Source organism: Mus musculus, chromosome 14 (genome assembly GCF_000001635.26).
Source record: "Mus musculus strain C57BL/6J chromosome 14, GRCm38.p6 C57BL/6J".
Lineage (NCBI taxonomy): Eukaryota > Metazoa > Chordata > Mammalia > Rodentia > Muridae > Mus > Mus musculus.
In genome coordinates, this window is record NC_000080.6 from 29080043 (window position 1) to 29100645 (window position 20603).

Genomic DNA, 20603 nt, shown 5'->3' on the forward strand with positions numbered 1-20603 from the left:
AGTGACAGTTCCAGATTAATAAGACTATACAGTGAGGGACTTCAAGGAATCAGGGTTGTACTTGGTTGGGCCCAGTTTACAGTGACTATTTAATTCACCATGATTCCTGTCAGGGCCTCAGACAAGTGTCTACAGGACTGGAAGATAGCACTTGAACTGGAATTTCCACCCAAATAATGCTGCCCCTGTGGTGTGTTACTCTACAGTAGCCTGGACTCCCCTCGCCCAACAATACACACACATGCCATGACACACGCATCATGCCCTGGCATAAATTCCCATGGCTCTGTATTGGAGATGAAATCCTCTAAGCCTTGGGAAGATGAGAAGCCCAGATCCAGGACCACAGGGGTGTGTCTCACAGCAGCAGGGAGTTGAGAGAGGGGCAGTGGGGCATGTCCAGACAGAGCCATTTCCTCTTCCTCAGAGGTGCCCTGTTCTCGTTAATTAATGTTTTTAACTGTCTCGAAGATGAAAAGTTCTACACACTTTCCAGTAGTTTGATTACAAAATTCTTTTGATGGCTATAAAACTAAAATGGCTTAGGTGTTTAAAAACAAAACAAAAATCACCCCCCCAAAAAAACCCCAACAACAATTAAAGAAACTGCTTTGAAATCCAAAATGACCTTTATCTCAATCACTGTCCTCCTAGAAGTCATGAGTCACACGCTGTGTGTGGGGAGGAGGTGGCCTGGCCCCACCGTGGTTTTGCAGGTCAAACGTGGCTTACTGTACCATGGCTGGATTAGACTTAATTCTCAAGAAGCCAGTCTGTCTGGTTATAGCAAGCTAGTCAGAGACATTAAAATGTGCTCAGTTGCTTAACAGGAAGGACATTTGGTGCCAGCCCAAAGGAAGACCAGGGATTGGGTGCTGGGAAGAGAGGGGCGGTGCCAGGCCTGGTGAAGGAGGTGAGATGTCAATGAAGACAGACAGCTGCTAGAAGAAAAGGCAGGACAGGGTGGCATTCAAGTTAAGGGGACAGCTAACTAGGGAACAATTTCTCTAAGTCAGGATATTACTTTGAGACAAATCCTGTGTAAAGTTAGATGTGAGAGGTCCTCCTAAATGAACTCAAGAATCTCTGAGAGTTGTACTGAGCTCCTGGGGGTGGGTCTGGCTTCTTCCAAATCCCAATTCATGAAGGTTTTCAGGCACCCCCCTGCCATTAGGAGGTACTGTCTAGGGTGAAGAGAACCCTTGTGATTTGGAAGCTAACCTGTGATATCTGGCTGCAGAAAAATAAAAAAAAGGAACTTTTTTTTTTTAAATTTAGCACTTACCCATGATTACTACATTAAGGGTATCAGAAGACCCTAGGGTATATTCAGCTGTCACACCATTTTAAAGAGGTCTAATTAGGCACGGCAAACTGATTCTAGAGTTGCCAGGGCAAAGAAGAAACATTTCCTTACCCACACAAATAAGATCTCAAGCTAATAGCATAGGCTCTGCAGATAACCTGGCCTTTCATAGGGGGCAGCAGCTAACCATATGATGGGGAGAGAGCTCCGGATGTGGCTACTTTCACCCAGGACTGTAAGTCAGAGCCTAGCCCCCTCTCAGTGCCCAGAGGTGTTTGATAAGTACACGAACGAGACAGATCTACAAATGAAGTATAGGTGAATGCTGTAAAGAAGGGACAAAGAGCTCCTCCCTTCCCAACCAAGCAACTAGTTGATGCTACGTAGTAGCAGTTCATGTCAATACGCCCCAGCTTCATCAAATATGCCTGTGTCTGTGCAATGTGAGATTGTTATCTAGGGAGATGTTTGGGATGACAGAATGGGAGCTTTGGTGTGGTTTTCTTTTCCTGGTAAAATTGCTAACAATATCTGTGAAGGATTCATACCTGTGACCACCTTTCCCTTCTAACTAGTCACTCTCCTTTCTTGGCACCTGGGCAGCCCTTGTTTCAAACCTTCCAGGGAGCTGAAGCCTAAATGAACATGTAGCACTTTGTCTGATGTATGCTCTCTCTGCTAGCCATGCTCTGACCTCCAACCTACGGAGGTTTCCATCCCATCCATCAGTACCCCTGCCAGTCTCACTGATGACCCAGCAAAATATTTAGCTTTTGTTTAGTGAGTTACTCTGTGTGTGTGTGTGTGTGTGTGTGTGTGTGTGTGTGTGTGTGTGTGTGTGTCAGTGCCAATTAGAGTGATGTATCTTTTAAAAAATGTTTTTGGATAGATACATGGTGGTCTGAGTAAACCCAAGAGATTTCTGATGTGATTTATGACTCATGGAAAAGCCAAGGTCCCCTGCAAGGTTGCCTGAGTTCTCATAGTCTTTCACTGCCAGTGACCATGGAAATGTGGGCAGAGCTTGGATGGGCCAGCAGGTCAGTGAAGCAAGCTACCACAGCTATGAATTCTTCTCACTTCTGAGTGCTTTGAAGTTGAGTCACATTAGGCAAGTCATCGGCTTATTGTCAACCACCAAGGAAGTGCTCCCCTGGAAGAGGATAGATAACTGCACCAAACCAGTCTCTGCCTGAATTCTTCATCTCTAACCCACTCCCTAGGTTCAGACTGAGGGATTCTACAACCAAAATCAGAGCTTATCAGTGCTTTGGCACAGAGTCATCATGCCCTATAGGATGACGACTAATACTCAGGCATATCTCAAAACTCCTGTCACTTGGCTTCTGCTAGTATTGCCATCTTTACCACTTCCTTCCTCTCTTTGTAGTCCCCCAGCTAGACAGAACTGGCTGCTTAAAAGGTCATCATACTTTTACCTTCTGGTCTGGCACCTCATTCCATCTGCTCCTCAAACCCTTGACTCTAACTCAGAGTCAAGTGGTAGACCACTGACCCCATGGACTCCACTGAGATGTACTCCTGTCTGAACTGTGTCTATTTGGGGTCCATTTAAAGTCTCCCCTCATCTGCAACCCTATAGGTAGAACAACATTATGAACTAACCAGTACCCCGGAGCTCTTGACTCTAGCTGCATATGTATCAAAAGATGGCCTAGTCGGCCATCACTGGAAAGAGAGGCCCATTGGACACGCAAAGTTTATATGCCCCAGAACAGGGGAACGCCAGGGCCAAAAAGGGGGAGTGGGCGGGTAGGGGAGTGGGGGTGGGTGGGTATGGGGGACTTTTGGTATAGCATTGGAAATGTAAATGAGCTAAATACCTAATAAAAAATGGGAAAAAAATAAAGTCTCCCCTCATTATCTCAGCCTTGCTTGGTGGCCCCATGGTATGATACAGGACTCTAGCTTACTTGTTTCCTACATTGGCTCTGAAGCATCTTGGAGAAGGGAGCCTTTTCTTATGTGTGGTGCTAAGAGTTGCCTGGCCAGGAGTAGGCTCTCCAGGAAACACAGGAGTGAACATGTCAAGGATGTATGCCCCATGCACCTGCATCACAGTGACTCCATGGCTGCCTTGCTATGGGGCCTCCAGAGAGTTTACTCCTCTATCCTTATAAGCCTTGTAGGAAGCTTCGTTTCTGTTCTCATTTTCTGTGGAGAGACCCGAGGCCAGAGGGTTAAGTAAACACACCTCAGGTCACACAGTTGACAGTGGCAGAGCTGACACTTCAGAGGTGTCAGATATGGCTCTGCTCTATGAAGAGAATGTGCTAAGGAAGATTCTTGTTCTAAACTGAGGTTGTTGCCCAGGGTCTAACTGAGATGTGTCACAGGAAGGGGACAATGGCATGAAGGAGATGGCTGAGTTTATGATGATGAAGTCTTTTAAGAAGTCCTGCCCTTACACACACACACACACACACACACACACACACACTTACACACACACACACACATACACAAACACACATACACATACACACACATACTTACACACACACACGTATGCAGTGCACACAAAATGATATTTTGGAATACACAAGAGTGAGCATGGACACACTGTAAGGGAAACCTAAACCATATTAATACTGAACCTGCTATAGAACTATGATTCACATAATGTTAAAAAAAAAAAAAAAAAACCTCTCTGTGCCTCCCCTAACTCTTCTTGGAGTACATCTGGAAACCTGGAGGTTCATTGAGAATCATGCCACTTCACTGGTTTTCAGGACACATGGTACTCCGAAAACCCTCATATCTGGGAAGTGGTAATACCACTTAAAAATGCCTCAGTTAACACTTACAAATAGTTCAAATGGACCCATTGGCCTAATTTGACTCCTTTTTATCTGTTTCTATTTCCTGTTCCTGGAGGCTGAAGCTCCATTCATTTGGACAGTGGTCTCTGCTTCCAACTATGTGTCAAGCCAGGTCCCAATTCAAGAGAAAATGGCCCAAGAATACTTTAGCAGAGTGGTATTAGGATTTTTGGTACATTTCAGAATGTGTGTACGTGTGTGTATGTGTGTGTGCCTATGTGTGTGCTTCTCTGTGTATGTATATCTGTATGTTTGTGTTTGTGCTTGGGCATGTATGTGTGCATGCATGTGTGTGTATCTGTGTGTGAATATGTGTCTCTGTGTGCCTGTGTGTGTGTGTCTATGTGTTCATCTGTGTGTGTGTCTGTGAATATAGTTTCTTCTAGTTGATGGCTTAGCTTTGTCTCTTGTGGAACATAGCTCTAGCCTAACCTGGTATGAACTATATACCTTGACCATGTAGACTTTAGTTTTGTTGTCTTTAGGACTATGCTACAATTTGGATATGAAATGTTCCCACAGGCTTGTTTCAAAGGTCCCTAGCTTGTTGTGATATTTTGGGAGGTTCTGGAGATGTAAAAACATCAAATGTCACTAAAGGAAGAAGGTCACTAGAGGCAGGTCCTTGATGATCACATCTTGTCCCCAACCCTTTCCTCATTTTCCTTCTGTTTCCTGGCCACTATGAGGCAAGCAGGTTTGTCCCCCCATATCCTACACCACCATGGCCAGCCTCATATACAACAAACTGCAGAGTCAGCTGACCAGTGACCCAATCCTCTGAAACCATGAGCTGAAATCATCGTCCCTTCAGGGGGTTTCCTCAGGGATTTTTGTCACAGTTCTAAAGGGCTAGCTAACAATCTGAATGCCATTGTGCTTCTGCTAAATGTCACCTGAGCTTGCTATTATCAGTCTCCCAGCCTTTCAGAAAGAGAGGTGTAAAAGAAACAACTCTAAGATCTTAACCCAGCACTCTACCTGTGGAGCTGTTAGGCCAGATCACCTTGCTGCCTCTGCATGGCTGCTACTCATATACAGTTTAATTTAGTAAAACCCTCAGCTATAATCCAAAGGCCTGCTACCAGGCACTGTCCTACTCTGCCAATTAATGGAGAGAGGAGGTGACTGGTCAAGGACAGTTGAAGGGACAGGTGAAGCTGAGAAGAACTCAATGTGAGTTCTGACCAGATCAGACAATTTCCTAGCTTGGGTAATCTAAATGTCTGGGCATTTTGCTTTCATCCAGTGAACATTCCAAACGAGAGTAGAAGTGGTACCTGGGCTGTATTTTGGAAATATATTTGCTCTCCACGTGGTCAGTAATAGCTAAGAAAAAAATTAAGAGCAGGCTCCTCCACCAAACAGAGCCATCATTTCAGTGGTGTGAAGGGATTAAATTACTGTGTCCCCAAAGCCTGATGTCTCAACACTTTTATTTGCATTCTTTGGGTCTTATCATTCAGGATTATGTAAAAATGACAGCTGCTTACAATTATTTGGGAGTTTGTGTTGCAATAATTAAAAACATCTGCCTTTATCTTTCTGCTACCAGACTTAACCCTGCGAGGTTGGGTCTACTGAACTTCAAAGAGGGAATCGAGAAATAAAAGAAAACTCCACATATTACTAACAAATTTTTGGTGATTCATTTAAATGTATAACCAGTTATTCCAACAGTCTTCAAACCCTTCATTATCTTTTAAATATATATAATTTGGGACTGCTAATTAGATAGCAATTTAATGCTCTCATGGGGATTCAGATGCAAGGTCTTCCTAAAACGTAAACGCAGAGGGATAATTGTTGGCATTCACATGATTGAATTCTTCAGTTATTCAAATAAGTGTGCATGCGCACTCTCAACAGTGAAAGCATTTGAATATTCTGCCCTCGAATTCATATGTAGGTTTTCCAGGGCCCTTTCATGCTAGGAGGATAGGGCTGAGTGATCTAGGTCACTCAGTTTTCTGGAGAGAGCAGACAGGACCCCTAGGAGAAGCCTAGTTTCATTTGGCCATCTTACTCTCCCCTCAGAGGCAGATAGCTCCTGCTCCCTTTTTCAGGAGAATCAAGATCTTGGAATCTGAAGTTCTGAAAGCTTTAGCGTCTACTGTAGTGTCTCTACACTGGTCTGCTTGCTATTGTCTTCCTAGTTACAACCAGTGAATAAAGAGAGACAGAGACAGAGAGAGAGAGAGAGAGAGAGAGAGAGAGAGAGAGAGAGAAGGTGAGAGAGGAGATGAGAGTCCCATTCTGCCTCACATTGATACTTTACTGTCTTCCTCGTTACAGCCAGTGAATAAGGAGAGAGAGAGAGAGAGAGAGAGAGAGAGAGAGAGAGAGAGAGAGAGGAGGTGAGAGTCCCATTCTGCCTCACGTTGATACTTCACTGTCTTCCTAGCCTGTGGAGATGGCCCTTTAAATTGCATAAAGATGTGCAGCCCATGCAGCAGCGTGATTGATCAAGGAGATGACATCGGCTCTGATAGAAACCAGCACGCAAGTCTTAGCCTGGAAGTGTGGCTGGGGTTTACATTCCTGGCCCAGGCTAGTAGCCAGCAGCTGAGGCTCATTTCCCTCACTAGGGAAAGGAGGTGCAGACAAATCTATAGGAATTTTTAAGAGATCATTATTCAACACATTGCCTGTAATTACATTTTGATGAGCTTTTTATTGCTAATTTATCATCCAAGATGGGGCATTCTAGATATGAAATTAATCTAGTAAAACAGAGGTCAAAGTGTGCTGAGTGTAAAGATGAGTATCGGGGGCTGGGGGCATCGAATTATTTCACCCAAACATAAAGCAGTAGAAATTGCCATCTCTAAACCAGATTTTCTTCTGGTGCCTACTAGTGATTTTTAATGCTGCCTGATAGACTTAAGTGTAAACTTGGATCTCAGATCAAATGAGCAGGAGAAGGAGGATGGAAGGCACAGGTGCTGGGAGCCTGGGCTGGAAAGAAAGAAGTGTGGCCCAGTTGTGTGTCCACGGAAGTGCAAGTGCGGGGGTGGATGTGCCCAGGGTGGCACGGCACTCTAGACTAGATCGGATTGCTTTTAAAGATTTATCAGTGCACTTAAGCAGACCTCAAGACAGGCTCAGTGCAATGGTTTTCCTTCCAGAGCTGCAGAGATATAGCAGGTACTTTGACGGGCATGGCGCCACTGGAAATGGATCTTCCTTTCCCTGGGGGAATTATGGGGACCCAGCATGGAGCCCACACCTGAGAGCTGGGTTCCCTGGGAGATGGTGTCTAGTGTCTGGCTGTGCTCAGAAGCCTGGTGGGATGTTACTTGTCCCTCAGCACACTGGCCTTCTGTGTGCCTAGGACCAGGAGGCTCCAGGTGTAGAGTGTATCCTCATTCGGGTGCAGGCAGCTCCGACGGACACATGCACAGATTGACAGGGAGAAAGGTAGGTGTCTGTAGTGACTGCATCATCAGGAGCTAACAGTGCAAGGAGAGACATGTCCATGAACCAGCTCTGGAAGTCTGTCCTAAGTCCATGGTTAGACCCCAGGTACTTCGGGTATCTCCAGTCCTCAGGGTCTTTGCATATGCATGGCTCAAGCTTGGCATGGCCCAAGCTCCACAGTCTGGATGGAGATTTCTCCTTCCCCTTCCAGATGTCAGCTTACAGTATATAGAGAAACTAAGAACACTATCTCTGAAGACAGAGGTAGGCAGCTTCTCCTCCTTTCCCGTTCTTCTCTCACACACTCAGTGAGTTTGTTGTTGTTGTTGTTATTGTTTGCTTTTTTTTTGTTTTTGCAGAGAATATTCTAAATCTGCTATGCATTTTATTTATCTTCTTATTTATGAGCTTAGTGACAAAATAAATCTTGACCATAAGAGGTCAAGCACAAAATATCAGGGGGATTCTGGTTTCCTGGCTTCTAAAGGAGTGAACAGCTTGATAGGTTTTCAATAAACATACATCTTACAAGGGAAGGACAGAAGGCTTGGGAAGGTGAAGCAGAGAAGGAAGCATCTAGTAGCCAAGTCCCTCTTCCCGGCATCCCATGAGCCCTGTGCAATTCCTAACCTCAGCCAGGCAGCAGCATCAAGGCTGTGGTGAGTTTCTAGGATGCAGACAGGATCTCTGCAGGAGGTTTCCCCAGCTATGTGATCCACAGGTAGACACCAAGTGCTTGCATAGATGCCTGTCAGTACTGCCACCCCTGGAGTCTGTAGTATACAGCTTCCCTGTGCTCAGTCTCCTTTGAGCCCATATCTTCCCTTCATATTTAATTTCATTCCACCTCCTTTGCCACATCAGCAGGCCTTTGTATGTGAGGGTGAATGGAATGGAATTTGATTGGTGTCTTCTTGTTACTTGCACTGACTGGTAGATGTGTTCAAACATCTATCGTGCAGCAGGAACCCATAACCCATGCTCTCAATGAGAAGCCTAGAAAGATGGGCAACACTGCAGTTGGGTTAGAGTAGGTGGGGCTGTGAACTTCCTGAGAGCAGGTATCAAAGCCAGAGTTGACAGTGTGATTTCAAGAACAATAGGTCAGGCTGCTTTGGTATCTGCAAGCAACAGATGCCAATTCTTAAATGTTTACCTAAAGGGGGAACTCGTTGGAAGAAAATGAGGAAATATATTTTCTACTGCTTCCATGATGAAACATAAAGACATAAACAGCAAATGAAGGGAAGAAAAGGGGGTAAATGGTCTTTCTTTTCTTCCTCCTCCCTCCCTCCCTTCCTCTCTTCCTTCTTTCCTTTCTTCTTCCCTCTTCTATTTTCTTTTGCTTTCTTTCCTTTAAGTGTAATACTTTAAGAGAAATATCCTGTCCGGTCCTACTTCTATATGTCTTGTCACCCCAGCAGGGAGTAAGGACAGAGTAAGTAAGCTGGCAGAGGATGGGACACCACAAAGCATCCCTTGTAAATCTGTTGGGTAGGATGACAGAACCTACAGCAGCCATGTGGTTCCCTGAAGCTGAGATGTCAGGAGACCTTGGCTCTCACCGTGCATGAAAGAGGGGTGGGTTGCATCTACAGGGGACTGGAACAAGAAGGCCACAGAGAAAGACAGGGTCTGTGGTTTTAGCTTGGGCACAGCCAGTCTGGCCCCAACTGCATCTACACTAGAACGAGGAACAATCTCTGTGATCCATCAGATCAGCATTGGGGACAAAAGGAAAGCACGGGACAAAGGGAAGGGAAGCACGCACAGCTTCACAACTGGAGGAATGAGATGATGACAAATCAGGTCCATTGTCATGTCTGACTTCTGTGAAGACTACCCTAAATATACCTTCTGGCAGACACGTTTCTTAGTCCAAGGATCAGACTTCTTTCCTCTGTAAATATTTAATTAATTTTTCTTTAAAATGTAACCTTATATAGTAGATCCTCACATTCAGGTGGCCTCTCTGATACATGCTAACAGGCAGGATGCTACTAGAGCTTCATAAGTCAGTTTGGGCAGGGCACTTGTGATTAGAAGGCTTCTGACATCTTGGGTAGTGGTTGCATGGTTGTTGCTGGTTCCGTTTGCTTGCCATTTCTAGCATCCAAGGGTAATATTAAAGCACACTGCATATTCAAAACATGGAATTGACTCCCGTAGTTCATCTACTATCTCAGTATCCAAGTGCCCACCTAGTCCCAGGACCAAGAAGCTGTGGGCCTGAGTGTTAGAAGTTGAAATTGAAACATCATTCAACCTGGTAAAATGCGGGTTCTCCCAGTCCTTTATTCCTTAGGTCAGAAGCTAAGCTGGAGAATTCTCACACAAGTACCCAGGCTAGGCAATCCCCAAAGTACCTAGGCATTTCAGCAAGAAGCAAACCCATACAGATGCAAGACTCTTGTGTCCTCATAGCCAAATAATGTAATTCAAAATTAGGCAGTACTCTGTGGTGGGTTTACAATCTTATTTTTTTTTCCCCTCAGGGAACATAATACTTTGAGCAAATATAATTTCTAGGCATCCATTAATTTTTTTTTCTTAAACTAGACAGATTTAACCAGACCTAAGTATGGTCATTCCTCACTCCTGCTCTGAGAGGCTGTACCCTGGTCAGCCAGACACCATTTGCTTGGGGATCAGCACAGAGTGATTCCCGCGCGCCACCTACTGGGCAGTCTCCTTCAGTTCATCAGCCCCAGGAGAGCGGAGGCCAAGGAGGGTTGAAAAGAGACTGTAGCACTTGATTCAAGGTTTATAACGCTCTGCACTACCACATACTCCCCAATAGACCTTGGCAGCAGACTGTATCCTCCTAAGACTAGAGAGAAGCCATTCCCAAGTTCCCCAGACAGCAGTCTTCATCTGGGGAGCCCTCTCGAATTTCAGGGCAGCCTGTTTCTGTACTTCCATAGGTCTTCTTGGCCATTCATTCTGTTGCTGTTGGAGAGGGCTTTTATGGTGTGATGAGCATTTCCTAAGCAGAAACAGCCTTCTAACTGCCCAAGACTCTTTCACCAGTGCCACGTTTGATGGCAGCAGCATCTGTGGGATGCCAGCAAACTGAAGGTCAGGGGGCAGAGGGATGACCAACCAGGGCAAGGCTTGACAACCCACACATGCACCAACTTAACGAGGAGTGGATGTTTAAAGAAAGCACATGTGGCACCCACATTTCTCATTTGCTGTAGGATCATAGGACCCAGACTCCCATCATCTGCATTCTCTTTGACTCTGTGTGGTAGCAAGGTCCAGCAAAGGGCAACAGAGAAGCTAAACTCATAGACACATCCTAGCAGTAAGTGACCCAAACAAATGGAGACAAGTGCAGGCTAGGGAGCTTGGACGAAGTGCAGGGCTTTTCCAAGGTGGCCACTGGGCTGAGAGCTGGAGGAAGGACTAACCACACACACACACACACACACACACACACACACACACACACACACATGAGATCAGATTTTGGGCAAAACAGCTGGACAGGAAAGAGGTGGGGTTTGCTGTTGTTGTTGTTGTTGTTGTTTGTTTGTTTGTTTTAGGAAGGGGCAAAAGCTGAGAAGAAGCCAAACTCTATAAAGGTCCTGCTTAAACACCACACCACTTAAATCTTAAATGGCACCTGTCCTCATGACCCCTTAGAAGACTTTGAGAAAGTTGCTAGACCAAGGGACGAACTCTAACATTGCCTCCACCTAACTAACTTCTGATTCACCAGCTATTAGAAATATCCTTGAATTAGTATAGCAAACATTCACTCATACCATGAGAGTATCCACTCATTTCTACAGGACAGGACCAAATGACACATTTATTAGCATGTCTGCCTCTTGCTTCATGTAAGTAATAACCTCCGACAGGGGCCCGTCTATAGCCAATGTACAAGAACAAACAGAGCTCAGAAGAATAACTGTATGTGCATCTATAAGACAAGGAACCACATGATGCCATAGGACAGGCTGATCAAGGATGACATAGGGATAGCATGTGAGGATCCAGGTTGCAGAGCACCAGTGGCTGGAGCAGCTGTATTTGCACTGTGGGAGGGTGGAGGGCTATAGAATTATGGGAGATGGTGATGTTATCTGCAGAATTTTGAGAGTTGGCCTGAATTTTCCAGAGGAGCATAAATAACGTTTGCCTCCAAATAGCCTGATTGGATAACGAAAAACCTCAGCTTCTCCCAGTGTAGAGAATGCCTTCTACACACTGGTAACTGCGACACAATTTGGTTTAGGAGGTCCACATAGTTTAGAAGTAAACCCACATGGCTGACACAGTCCATGCTTCCTGGCCAAAGGAGAGTCCATCTGCTCTGGCTTCTTGTGAATTCTAGCCATCCCACTTCCTCCTCAGAGGTCAGACAAGCTCAACCCGAGAGGGGGTGGTAGGCATGTCTGACCACTGTTATTATTATTCATTTTTTCACATGTGTTCTCTAGAAACTTCCAACATGCCCATTCATATCTTTGGCCAGTAGAATCTCTGCAGCTGTCACAGGAGCTGCGGCTCTTGAGAGGTCGACATATTGGTCCTAAGTGAGACATGTTCTAAGTGTCAAATCTCTACCCGATTTCATAGACTACTAGAGAAAGAATGTGCAATGTTGTATTAGTTATTTTTATATCAATTATATGTTAAAGCAGCAATGATTTGAAGACAAGCTAAAATATTATCCATAAACTTAATTTCACTGGTGTCCTTCATTGCTTTTTAAATGTGGCTACTGGAAAACTCTAAACACAGGCGGCTGATCGTGTGGCTCTCAGTGAGTTCTTGCTGGACAGATTCAGACTATAGCTGCATCATGACTGCCCTGAAAGTCAGCCACACCCACTCTCCAGCCACTCTGCTGGTCCACTTCCCGAAGAGCTAAGATAACACAGTGAACACAACCCATCTGAGGGCATCTGTCCCAAGGCTCCTGGTTCAGGCACTTTCTACCAGCATGAGATGGAGAAAGTCACAGCATAGCATCCCTAAGTGCCTTGGCTTTCCGTGGTGGTGCTTTCCCAATCCCCAGAGCACTCCAGGTTATCTATCCACATGCCAAGTTGCCCAGGATAACATCTAGAAATACACCTTGCCCATCCTCCTCCCTCCCAACCTTCCAGAAACCCTGGGCTCTTTTAAGGTGCTCATCACCTAGGCTCATCATTCTATCTGTCACATGAAAGTTATGACCTGTGAAAAGGACCTAGAAAGGTACCCTTCCCATAGGGAGGAGCCAGCACATAGCCAGAAGACATACTAAGGAGATGGACCCAGTGTCCTTAGTTCTTTATCTAATCCCTTTTCATCAAATCTTCCCGTCCCTGAAGCAGAGCACAGCTCAGTGACCTTGCACAGGCCTAGCATGTAGCAGACCTCCAATGACAAGGAAAAGATGATAAATTGCCTAACCTCAGAAGTCTGTATCCCATCTCTTCAACAATGATCCATGTGACTGATCAATATATCCGAAATAGAACCTGAGGCTAGAAGTGTGGTTCGGTTGACAAAGAGCTTGCCTACCATTGGGAAGGCTCTGGGTTTCATCCCAGTACCACATTAACCAGGTATGCTAACATGTACTCAGAGTCCCAGTACAGGGAAGGTGGAAGAGGAAAGATCAGATATTCAAAGCCAGTCTAGTGTCTATGAGAACATACTTTTAAAACAAATGAAAGAGATGCAGAGGGGGAGAGGTAAGAGACAGGATATATAATATAACCCCTCCAGCATCTTCCCCCACCTCCTGGGCCTCCAGACACAGGACAGATGCTTTGGGCTGATTTCAGCATGAGCTTTGTGGAAATGAGTCCCAGATTTTGTGGGCCCAAGGTTCCCTGTGGAATCCTGTCCTTGCCACAGCTGCATCAAGGGGCATGTTTTGCGTTCCCTTGAGGATTTGACCAGGTCCACATTCCAGGCTTCCTTGAGGAGTGTGGAGGGGGAAACTTAAATGTTCTATAATTCAGAGGCAGACAGATCACCAAGACCCTAACCAAGCTAAAGGTCATGTTAAAGACAGCCCACGGCAGGCTGGTTCTCCCTTCATCCATTAAAAGAAAAAGATGTATATTCAGGGCTCAACACTCTAAGAAATATCCTTAGAGAGAAGAAAAACCAAAAGACTACAAAAATGAAATCTAGGAAGCACAGAGAAATCTTTTTATCCTGCCTTTAAGAATGGTGAAGGCAGAGACATGCGTAGGCCTGCACTCTACAGAAGACACTTCCCAGGATCTGAGTTTAATCCCAATTGTTGTGTTGGGTTTCCACCTCCCACACCAGGAACAGGAGGAGCTGGCTCTGTCACCGAAGGCCTTCTAGTCTACTGGAAGGCAGTTAGTTACTTCAGCCCTCTATGCAGTACAGGACAAGTCTTATCTGGAACCTGTCAAGGACCTTTCATTTTGACATCAGTGAAGCCATAAGGAAGTGACAAATTGGTGGCAAGGGGGTCGGGTGGGGCGGGGTGGGGGACAGTGGAGCAGGACAGGGGCAAACCTGGTTATCATGAGGAACCGTAACTTCTGAGAAAGCCTGGCTAAGACTCCTGGTTTTGGAGACGTTTCATGATTCACACCCAAATCATACAAGATGAAAGAAAATACTGGATAAAACCAAGCCAAACATGAAGTTTGGGGGAAAGATTTTTATTGGACAAATTAGAAAAATATTGGTGCTGTACTTTAGAGGAAGCCACTTCTTTCGTCTGGCTGCAAGGGCAGGAACAACCTCAGTGGCAGACAGAAGGAAACATGGGTTGTGTGAAGAAAGCTCTTCCCACCCTCCCCAGGCTGGCCACAACCCATGCTCACATTCACCATGCTAATCTGGCAGCCTTGGCCAGAACAGAGGGGAAGATCCATCTATAACGACTTCATTATAAGTCTGGGCTTGAGAGGACAAGAGTGGGACTTGGGTGTTGACTCCTCCCCCGAGCCGGTCAAGGAAGCTGCTAACAGCTCTCTGCTGCTTGCTGCACTGCAGAGCCCACCCAGGGCAGATTACCGCATGACAGCCACCAGAGTGCTAGCACATGCACAGGATCTTCTCACAGCCTCCAAAAGGGACACCGACTGAAAATCGTGGGGTTGAAGGGCCCTTTCATTCATCTTCCCACATGACTGACTACATGCTCGGTGGGTCAGCAGGGAGGGGATAGAAAACAGAGAATGAAGAAAGCAACCAGGATACCTGAAACCAGGATAGTTACAGGTACTTCACTGTGTGGCTTCTAGTCTCATTCTCAATGTGAACTGAGGAACAAACCAAAGAATCCCAACACACACACACACACACACACAGAAGGCTCACTTGGAGATACATAGCATAGTTGTTGTCTATACTCTGAATTACAGTGAGCCAAAAATAATTGTTCAACAACAAGAGAATACCCTGAAAAACCAACAAATAAACAAAAGCTATGTGTGTACCCAGTATGCACATGGGTCATTGATAATGCTTACTTACCAGGATAACCTTCTGAAAAATCAAAATGTGTTCTGCACGTGCAGGAACCATCTGACACTATTCTTTTCAGTCTTTAAAGAGGCCAACCCAGGTTGCTGCAGATCTACAGAGCCAGGACGGATGGGATGCTGAGATAACCCCCATCACCCCGTGACATCCTGGAACCTGCAGTACTGCAGGAGCTCTAACTTAACATTCTCCCCTTTACCATGACAACAAAGCAGGTATGTGTATGCTCTGATGAAAGCAGTGTTATCAGGGGAAGGCGGCTCACAGAAAGGCCATGTGACTCAGAAAGCTGGGATGAGGAAGGACTTCCTGTGTGAGATAGATCTCCTTCCACTTAGTGGCGCCTTCACTTAGAAGGAGAACAAGAAAAAAACAAAACAAAACCAAAAACCTCATTCAGAGTCACTCTATACTCTGTGCTCATATGTCGATAGGCTGATTCATGTCATCTCCAATGGAAGCATGCCCTAAAATCCTCTCCTAAACATCTAATGGCCTCAGAGGCAGCGACAGATGAATAGGACAGATGGTCCATTGGTCTGGCCATGCCTTGTCGTGAGTCAGTTGCAAAAGATGCATCTGGTTTGTGTTTTGACAAGTGAGCTGTAGAGCATTCTCTTAGACTATTTCACATATGGAAATCTGACCCTGGCCATCACTTCTGAGAAATCTACTCATCCCAGCAACTGAACATCAATAGGAATCGCAATAACTTGTATGTATGAGCATTCACGTGCCCAGAGTCAGTGCTGTTCGGAATGACCCACTCTTCCAGCCTTCCAGATGCCTTCCCAGTAGACAGAAACCCAACAACAGGCTATTTGCTATGTAACTGGGAGATACAAATGATTAGGGGGGCATGGGATTGTCTTATAGGGGACAGCTATTCACAAGGAAGCCACCACGATGACTGTGTGATCTGGTCCCAATTCCTTCCTCCTTCAAAAGCTGGTAAATGGGAAGTGAATTCATTCCCTGGCAGAAGAGTCAGGTTTGATCATTCCCCTGCCTCTGGTCTGCTCTAGTTTGGAACACGTTTGTGTCAGGAACCCATGCTTAGGCACACCCAACTCACTTGTATGTGCTCTGCCACTCAACAACCCCACTTGACAGCTTGGGGTGAGTAATGCGCTAAGCTCTTTAGACTCAAATACATCTTTAGACTGAAATATTTTTGAAATATCTGTGGCTTTTTCAATCAGACATTCCAGAAGCTTAGAGTTATAATTGAAATAAGTTGACCAGTTAGTTCAGTCCTTTACAGACACAGACACACACAGACACACATAGACACACACATACACACACACACACAGAGAGAGAGAGAGAGACAGAGAGAGAGAGAGGATCAGAGTCGTGTGTGTGTGTGTGTGTGTGTGTGTGTGTGTGTGTGTGTAAAGGCCGCCATCAAACATTACCATCAGTTCCATCTGAAAGTGAGCATATGGGATTCATGTGATGTGGTCATGACTCCATTAATACCAGGGCGATTAGAGCAAAGTTGGATGCTGATGATGGGAATCTCACATGGACAGTTTCTAAACAATGATGCAAGCGAGAAGAGAATGGGTCCCCACAGCGCTCGGCTGACAAGCATTTGCAGAGTTCTCTGCTGCTATGTACTATTCATAATGAAAGGGACAGAGACTTCTGCTATGGGCAGTACTGTGCATTTATGTGTGCGTGTGTGTGTGGCCAGAAAATGACCTACACATTCTCAACTTAGAAGGCCCTGTTCCTCCTAATATCCATATCTTCTTTAAAATAAGCTGAAGGCATGTCAATCTAGGAAGCTGTCTTTCTTGTAGCACATTCTAACTAGTCCAGGATGACAGACAATGTCACCCTCTCTCTCAACCCCTCCACGGGAGACACTGCCAGTGGGTGAGAGTCTCTCCTCATCTCCTTACTTTTCTCCTTCCTTTGCCTCATGGTGGATCTGGGATACTCAAGGCAAGTACTCCACACAGTCACACAGTCAGCCCTTTGCACACATTATCTTTCTACTAAGTTGCCTAGACTGGCCTTGAACTTGTGATGCTCAGTCATGGCCTCTTCTGACGAGAGGCACCTTCTGTCCTCTGGGAGACAGTTCTCACTGTTTTCCAGACCAGTGCTCTAGGCACCTTCTTCATAAGGCTCTAGCTTCATGAGACAGACCAAAGACTACCCGAGATTGGCCTCAGACCACATTTGGACAAAGAAAAAAAAGGCAGTCTTTTCATGCACTCAGGTGTAGAAAATAGAGAAAACTCTTAGGTGTCTCCATTTATATAGAAAGGTGTTGAGTAGCTTCTATGAACACTGCATTTCAGCAATGTAATTGGAAGATAATTCTTAATGAAGAGAATTTTCAAAGATGTTCTTTCTGACTTGTTCTATTTCCAGTAAGGGGCTTATGATGAGTAGCCATTATAATGGATTTCAAACTAAATGGAATTAAAGAAAAAATCAAATTCTGATAGATATCTATTAATAAAAATAAATGCCTCTAGATACATATGGCTTTACACACAAGAACAGGATAGAAACTTAGTATTTTAAAAGTCACTGATGCACCTGTGAGTCAAAATACTAGTTTGAAGCTATGCAAACAGCCTCTTCGATGCTATGAACCAAGCGGGTGTCAAATGAAACCTGCTGCAAAGTACAATCATGGCAGGGCTGAGGACATGCAGGGATGATGCTTCTCTTACCAGTGGCCTGAGCTCCGGGTGCGTCAGGATATATCCATTATTCGTGATGGCGAAGGCGTAACCATGAATTCCTAACTGAAAGGGGAAAGTAAAAAAAAAAAAAAAAAAAAAAAAAAAAAACCTTCATTAACTGACTCCCAGGCGTATTCACAAAGCACAAAGCAGCCCGACTCGAGTAATTTACAGCTTAAACTTGGCATTCATAACCCTTATCAGCACAATATTTCATTAAAATGAATTCGAGGCACTGATCCTTGACATTTGGTGGAAATTCGGAGCCTGTCATAGATAAGCTCGGCAAACAGCACAATTTGAAATGTCACATCCCCACACTGGAACCCTACGGCTTTATTTTTATTTATTTAAAACAAAACAATTACAATTTTAGAAAAAAACCAATGAAGTCACGGATATTTCTGGAAAGGGGAGCATGTTGAAGCAAACAGAACTCTCGTGGCTGGGTTGTTTGTTCTCTTATCTAGCTAAGGGAGAGAAGAGCTACCCACACTGCCTAGCTCCCTGGCTTCCTATTGTCCCACACTCACAGGTACCATTTTCGGCTCTACTCTCCTGCTCTGTCCCCTCCATAATCCTTACAGTGTAAAAGTGTCTCCTGCAGCCCCGTGCAGGTCTGGCCAGTCTCTTTATGTCCTATCATTCTTATTGTGGCTCCTAAGATTTTCCAAGCACACTTTCATCCTCACAAAGCCTGGGTAAATTTCTATGCAGAACCTCTCTCTTAATTTATCCTTTCTGACTACATGAGACTATGGGAAAGAGTTGGAGAGCAATGAAATGTTTTATTAGCTTTAAAAAGTATGTAATCAAATTTAACACTGCACTTATTTAAATAATAATCCCAGCTTTTTGACAATATTTCTATTACATACTTGACTGCACCCATTGGCTACAATAAATTTACCTACAAATCATTCATGTATTAAAATGGCCTCTGGCATAAAACCCTTACTGATCTCTTTCTAAAGAAAGAAATTGTAACCCACTTTTGCCAGAGCAGTGAAAAGGAAGAGGGGAGAAAAAATTTTCTCTTTTTGTCTGAGGGATCATTTCACAGTTCTGAGCCCTTACATATTTTCCCTTTAAATTCCCTGCCACTCACAGTCTTGAATATGATACTATTAAATGATCCAGACAACAGAGTTTACAAACCAAGAGTGACCCTGTCTGCTTGTTAGCTTAAAGTCAAGGTGATATGAAATGAACTTCAGAGAATTTAACACCAGCAATTAAAAGTTTCCGTTGCATTACATAAAGCAAGTATGCCTGCGGTCGTCAAGGGCAACAGACGTTTCTCCTGGACTTACCTTGCACAGAAAGTCTTAATAACATTCTACTTGACTCTAATGATAAAAAGTATATTTCATTATGCCTGGAAAGATAAACCCGAGATTTCCTATCCTTTGAGATGTATATCGTCTCTTTCATCTTGTCTCCTGGAAGAATGTCAGACAGTCAACACTGCATTAATTATCGTTATTAAGTCTTGGTTTAATACAGGCTGGAAGGGTCAGGAAGGACTCTAGGAGCCTGACTTCTTCCATTAAAGGCAAGAGTGGGGTTTGACTAGAAATTCAAACTCAGCGTCAGACCAAACAAATGGTATTTTATAGTCAGCTAATGTAGTCAGTCTCTTCCAACATAGCTGACTGTGCCTCTCGCTCTGCCTGTGGGTCTCAAGAGAAGGTAGGTCTGGATGCTCTGCTCCTGCCTGGCATAGCACTTTATACGTGATAACCATCACCTATGAGGGTATTGTTGATAGCCAGGGCATCAATTATTAAATGTTTGCCTCCCTTCACCAGAATATAAGAACCATGAGGGCAAAAGTCAGAGTTTATGCTGAAAAATAACCAGAGAGGTGGATGAAATGTGGAGCAGGGAGGGAACAAAGGGGAAGAAGCAACATGAGAAGAAGAAAAGAGAAAGAAAAAAAATGAAATAGAAATTGGCAAGGGTTTTACAAGCTGAGCCCTCCTTTCTACTTCCTCCCTTGGCATGCGAGGCACCTGGCCGTTCCCCACACCAGCATCCTCTAACTGACCACCTGCTGTCTCTGCTGCCTACTGCCTGCTCATGCCTCAACCCACCAGACTCACACTCTACCCTCTCACCCCCATTCGAAGATGCCACAACTGTCCTCCGTACTTGCTGGTGGCCTCCTGACAGCTGGAGGCTGTGGGATTCTCAGTTTGGGTCTCCCGGTTTTATGAACTGACAGATATGTCTTCCTCCCTACTTCCTAGGTTGCCAGACCCCACCATATTTCTTCTGCTTTCCCCAGTAGTTCCTATTCTGACTGACCTCTCCTTTACCTCTGTGAGCTTCAGCAGCCATTCCTGCTGTTATTCGAAGGGCTCGGCTTCCCTGGGCTCTCCCATTCAGAGGTAGTCAATGCATCCAGCAACCATTAGTTCTTGGTCTCCCTTCTGACAGAACGGTGCCTCTCTAAGCTCATTCCATTCTTGTCTCCTCTGGGAGAGTGGCACTAGCATTTCTCAGACCCCCAGCTAGACACCAAATCATCTCCTTAGCCTGTTCCCTTTAGCCACAATCCTCCCAACCAACTAACCATAACATTCTGTTACGTTTTCTCTATGACATCCCTCAGATGCAAACCTTTTCCTCATGTCATCATCGTGATGTTGCGTCAGTTTCCAAAACCTGTTCTAGACAATCTCTAGGCCCCAAAGACAGATCAAAGTCAAAGGCAGCTCTGCCCATGCTTTCTATGTGAGATTTATAGAAAACCCTTTTGGTGTGTGAGACGGGACCCATGCAGCAATCTGTCTGGGGCTGGCCCCACTTCAGCATTCACACTACCTCAATTACCTACTGCCACCA

At 44.9% G+C, this 20603-nt stretch overlaps 1 protein-coding gene across 5 annotated transcripts in view; it reads right to left on the reverse strand.

The window, feature by feature from the left end:
* Positions 1–20603, reverse strand: part of Cacna2d3 (calcium channel, voltage-dependent, alpha2/delta subunit 3) — an 817833-nt gene that overhangs the window by 175100 nt on the left and 622130 nt on the right. For all 5 annotated transcript variants that reach the window (XR_001781093.2, NM_009785.1, XM_011244938.3 and 2 more), the window contains one exon: positions 17742–17816. Coding sequence is in view for 4 of the 5 variants with exons in the window: in NM_009785.1 (NP_033915.1) it covers positions 17742–17816 (75 nt within the window). In the remaining variant the exon portion in view is untranslated. The remainder of the gene's footprint in view (positions 1–17741; positions 17817–20603) is intronic.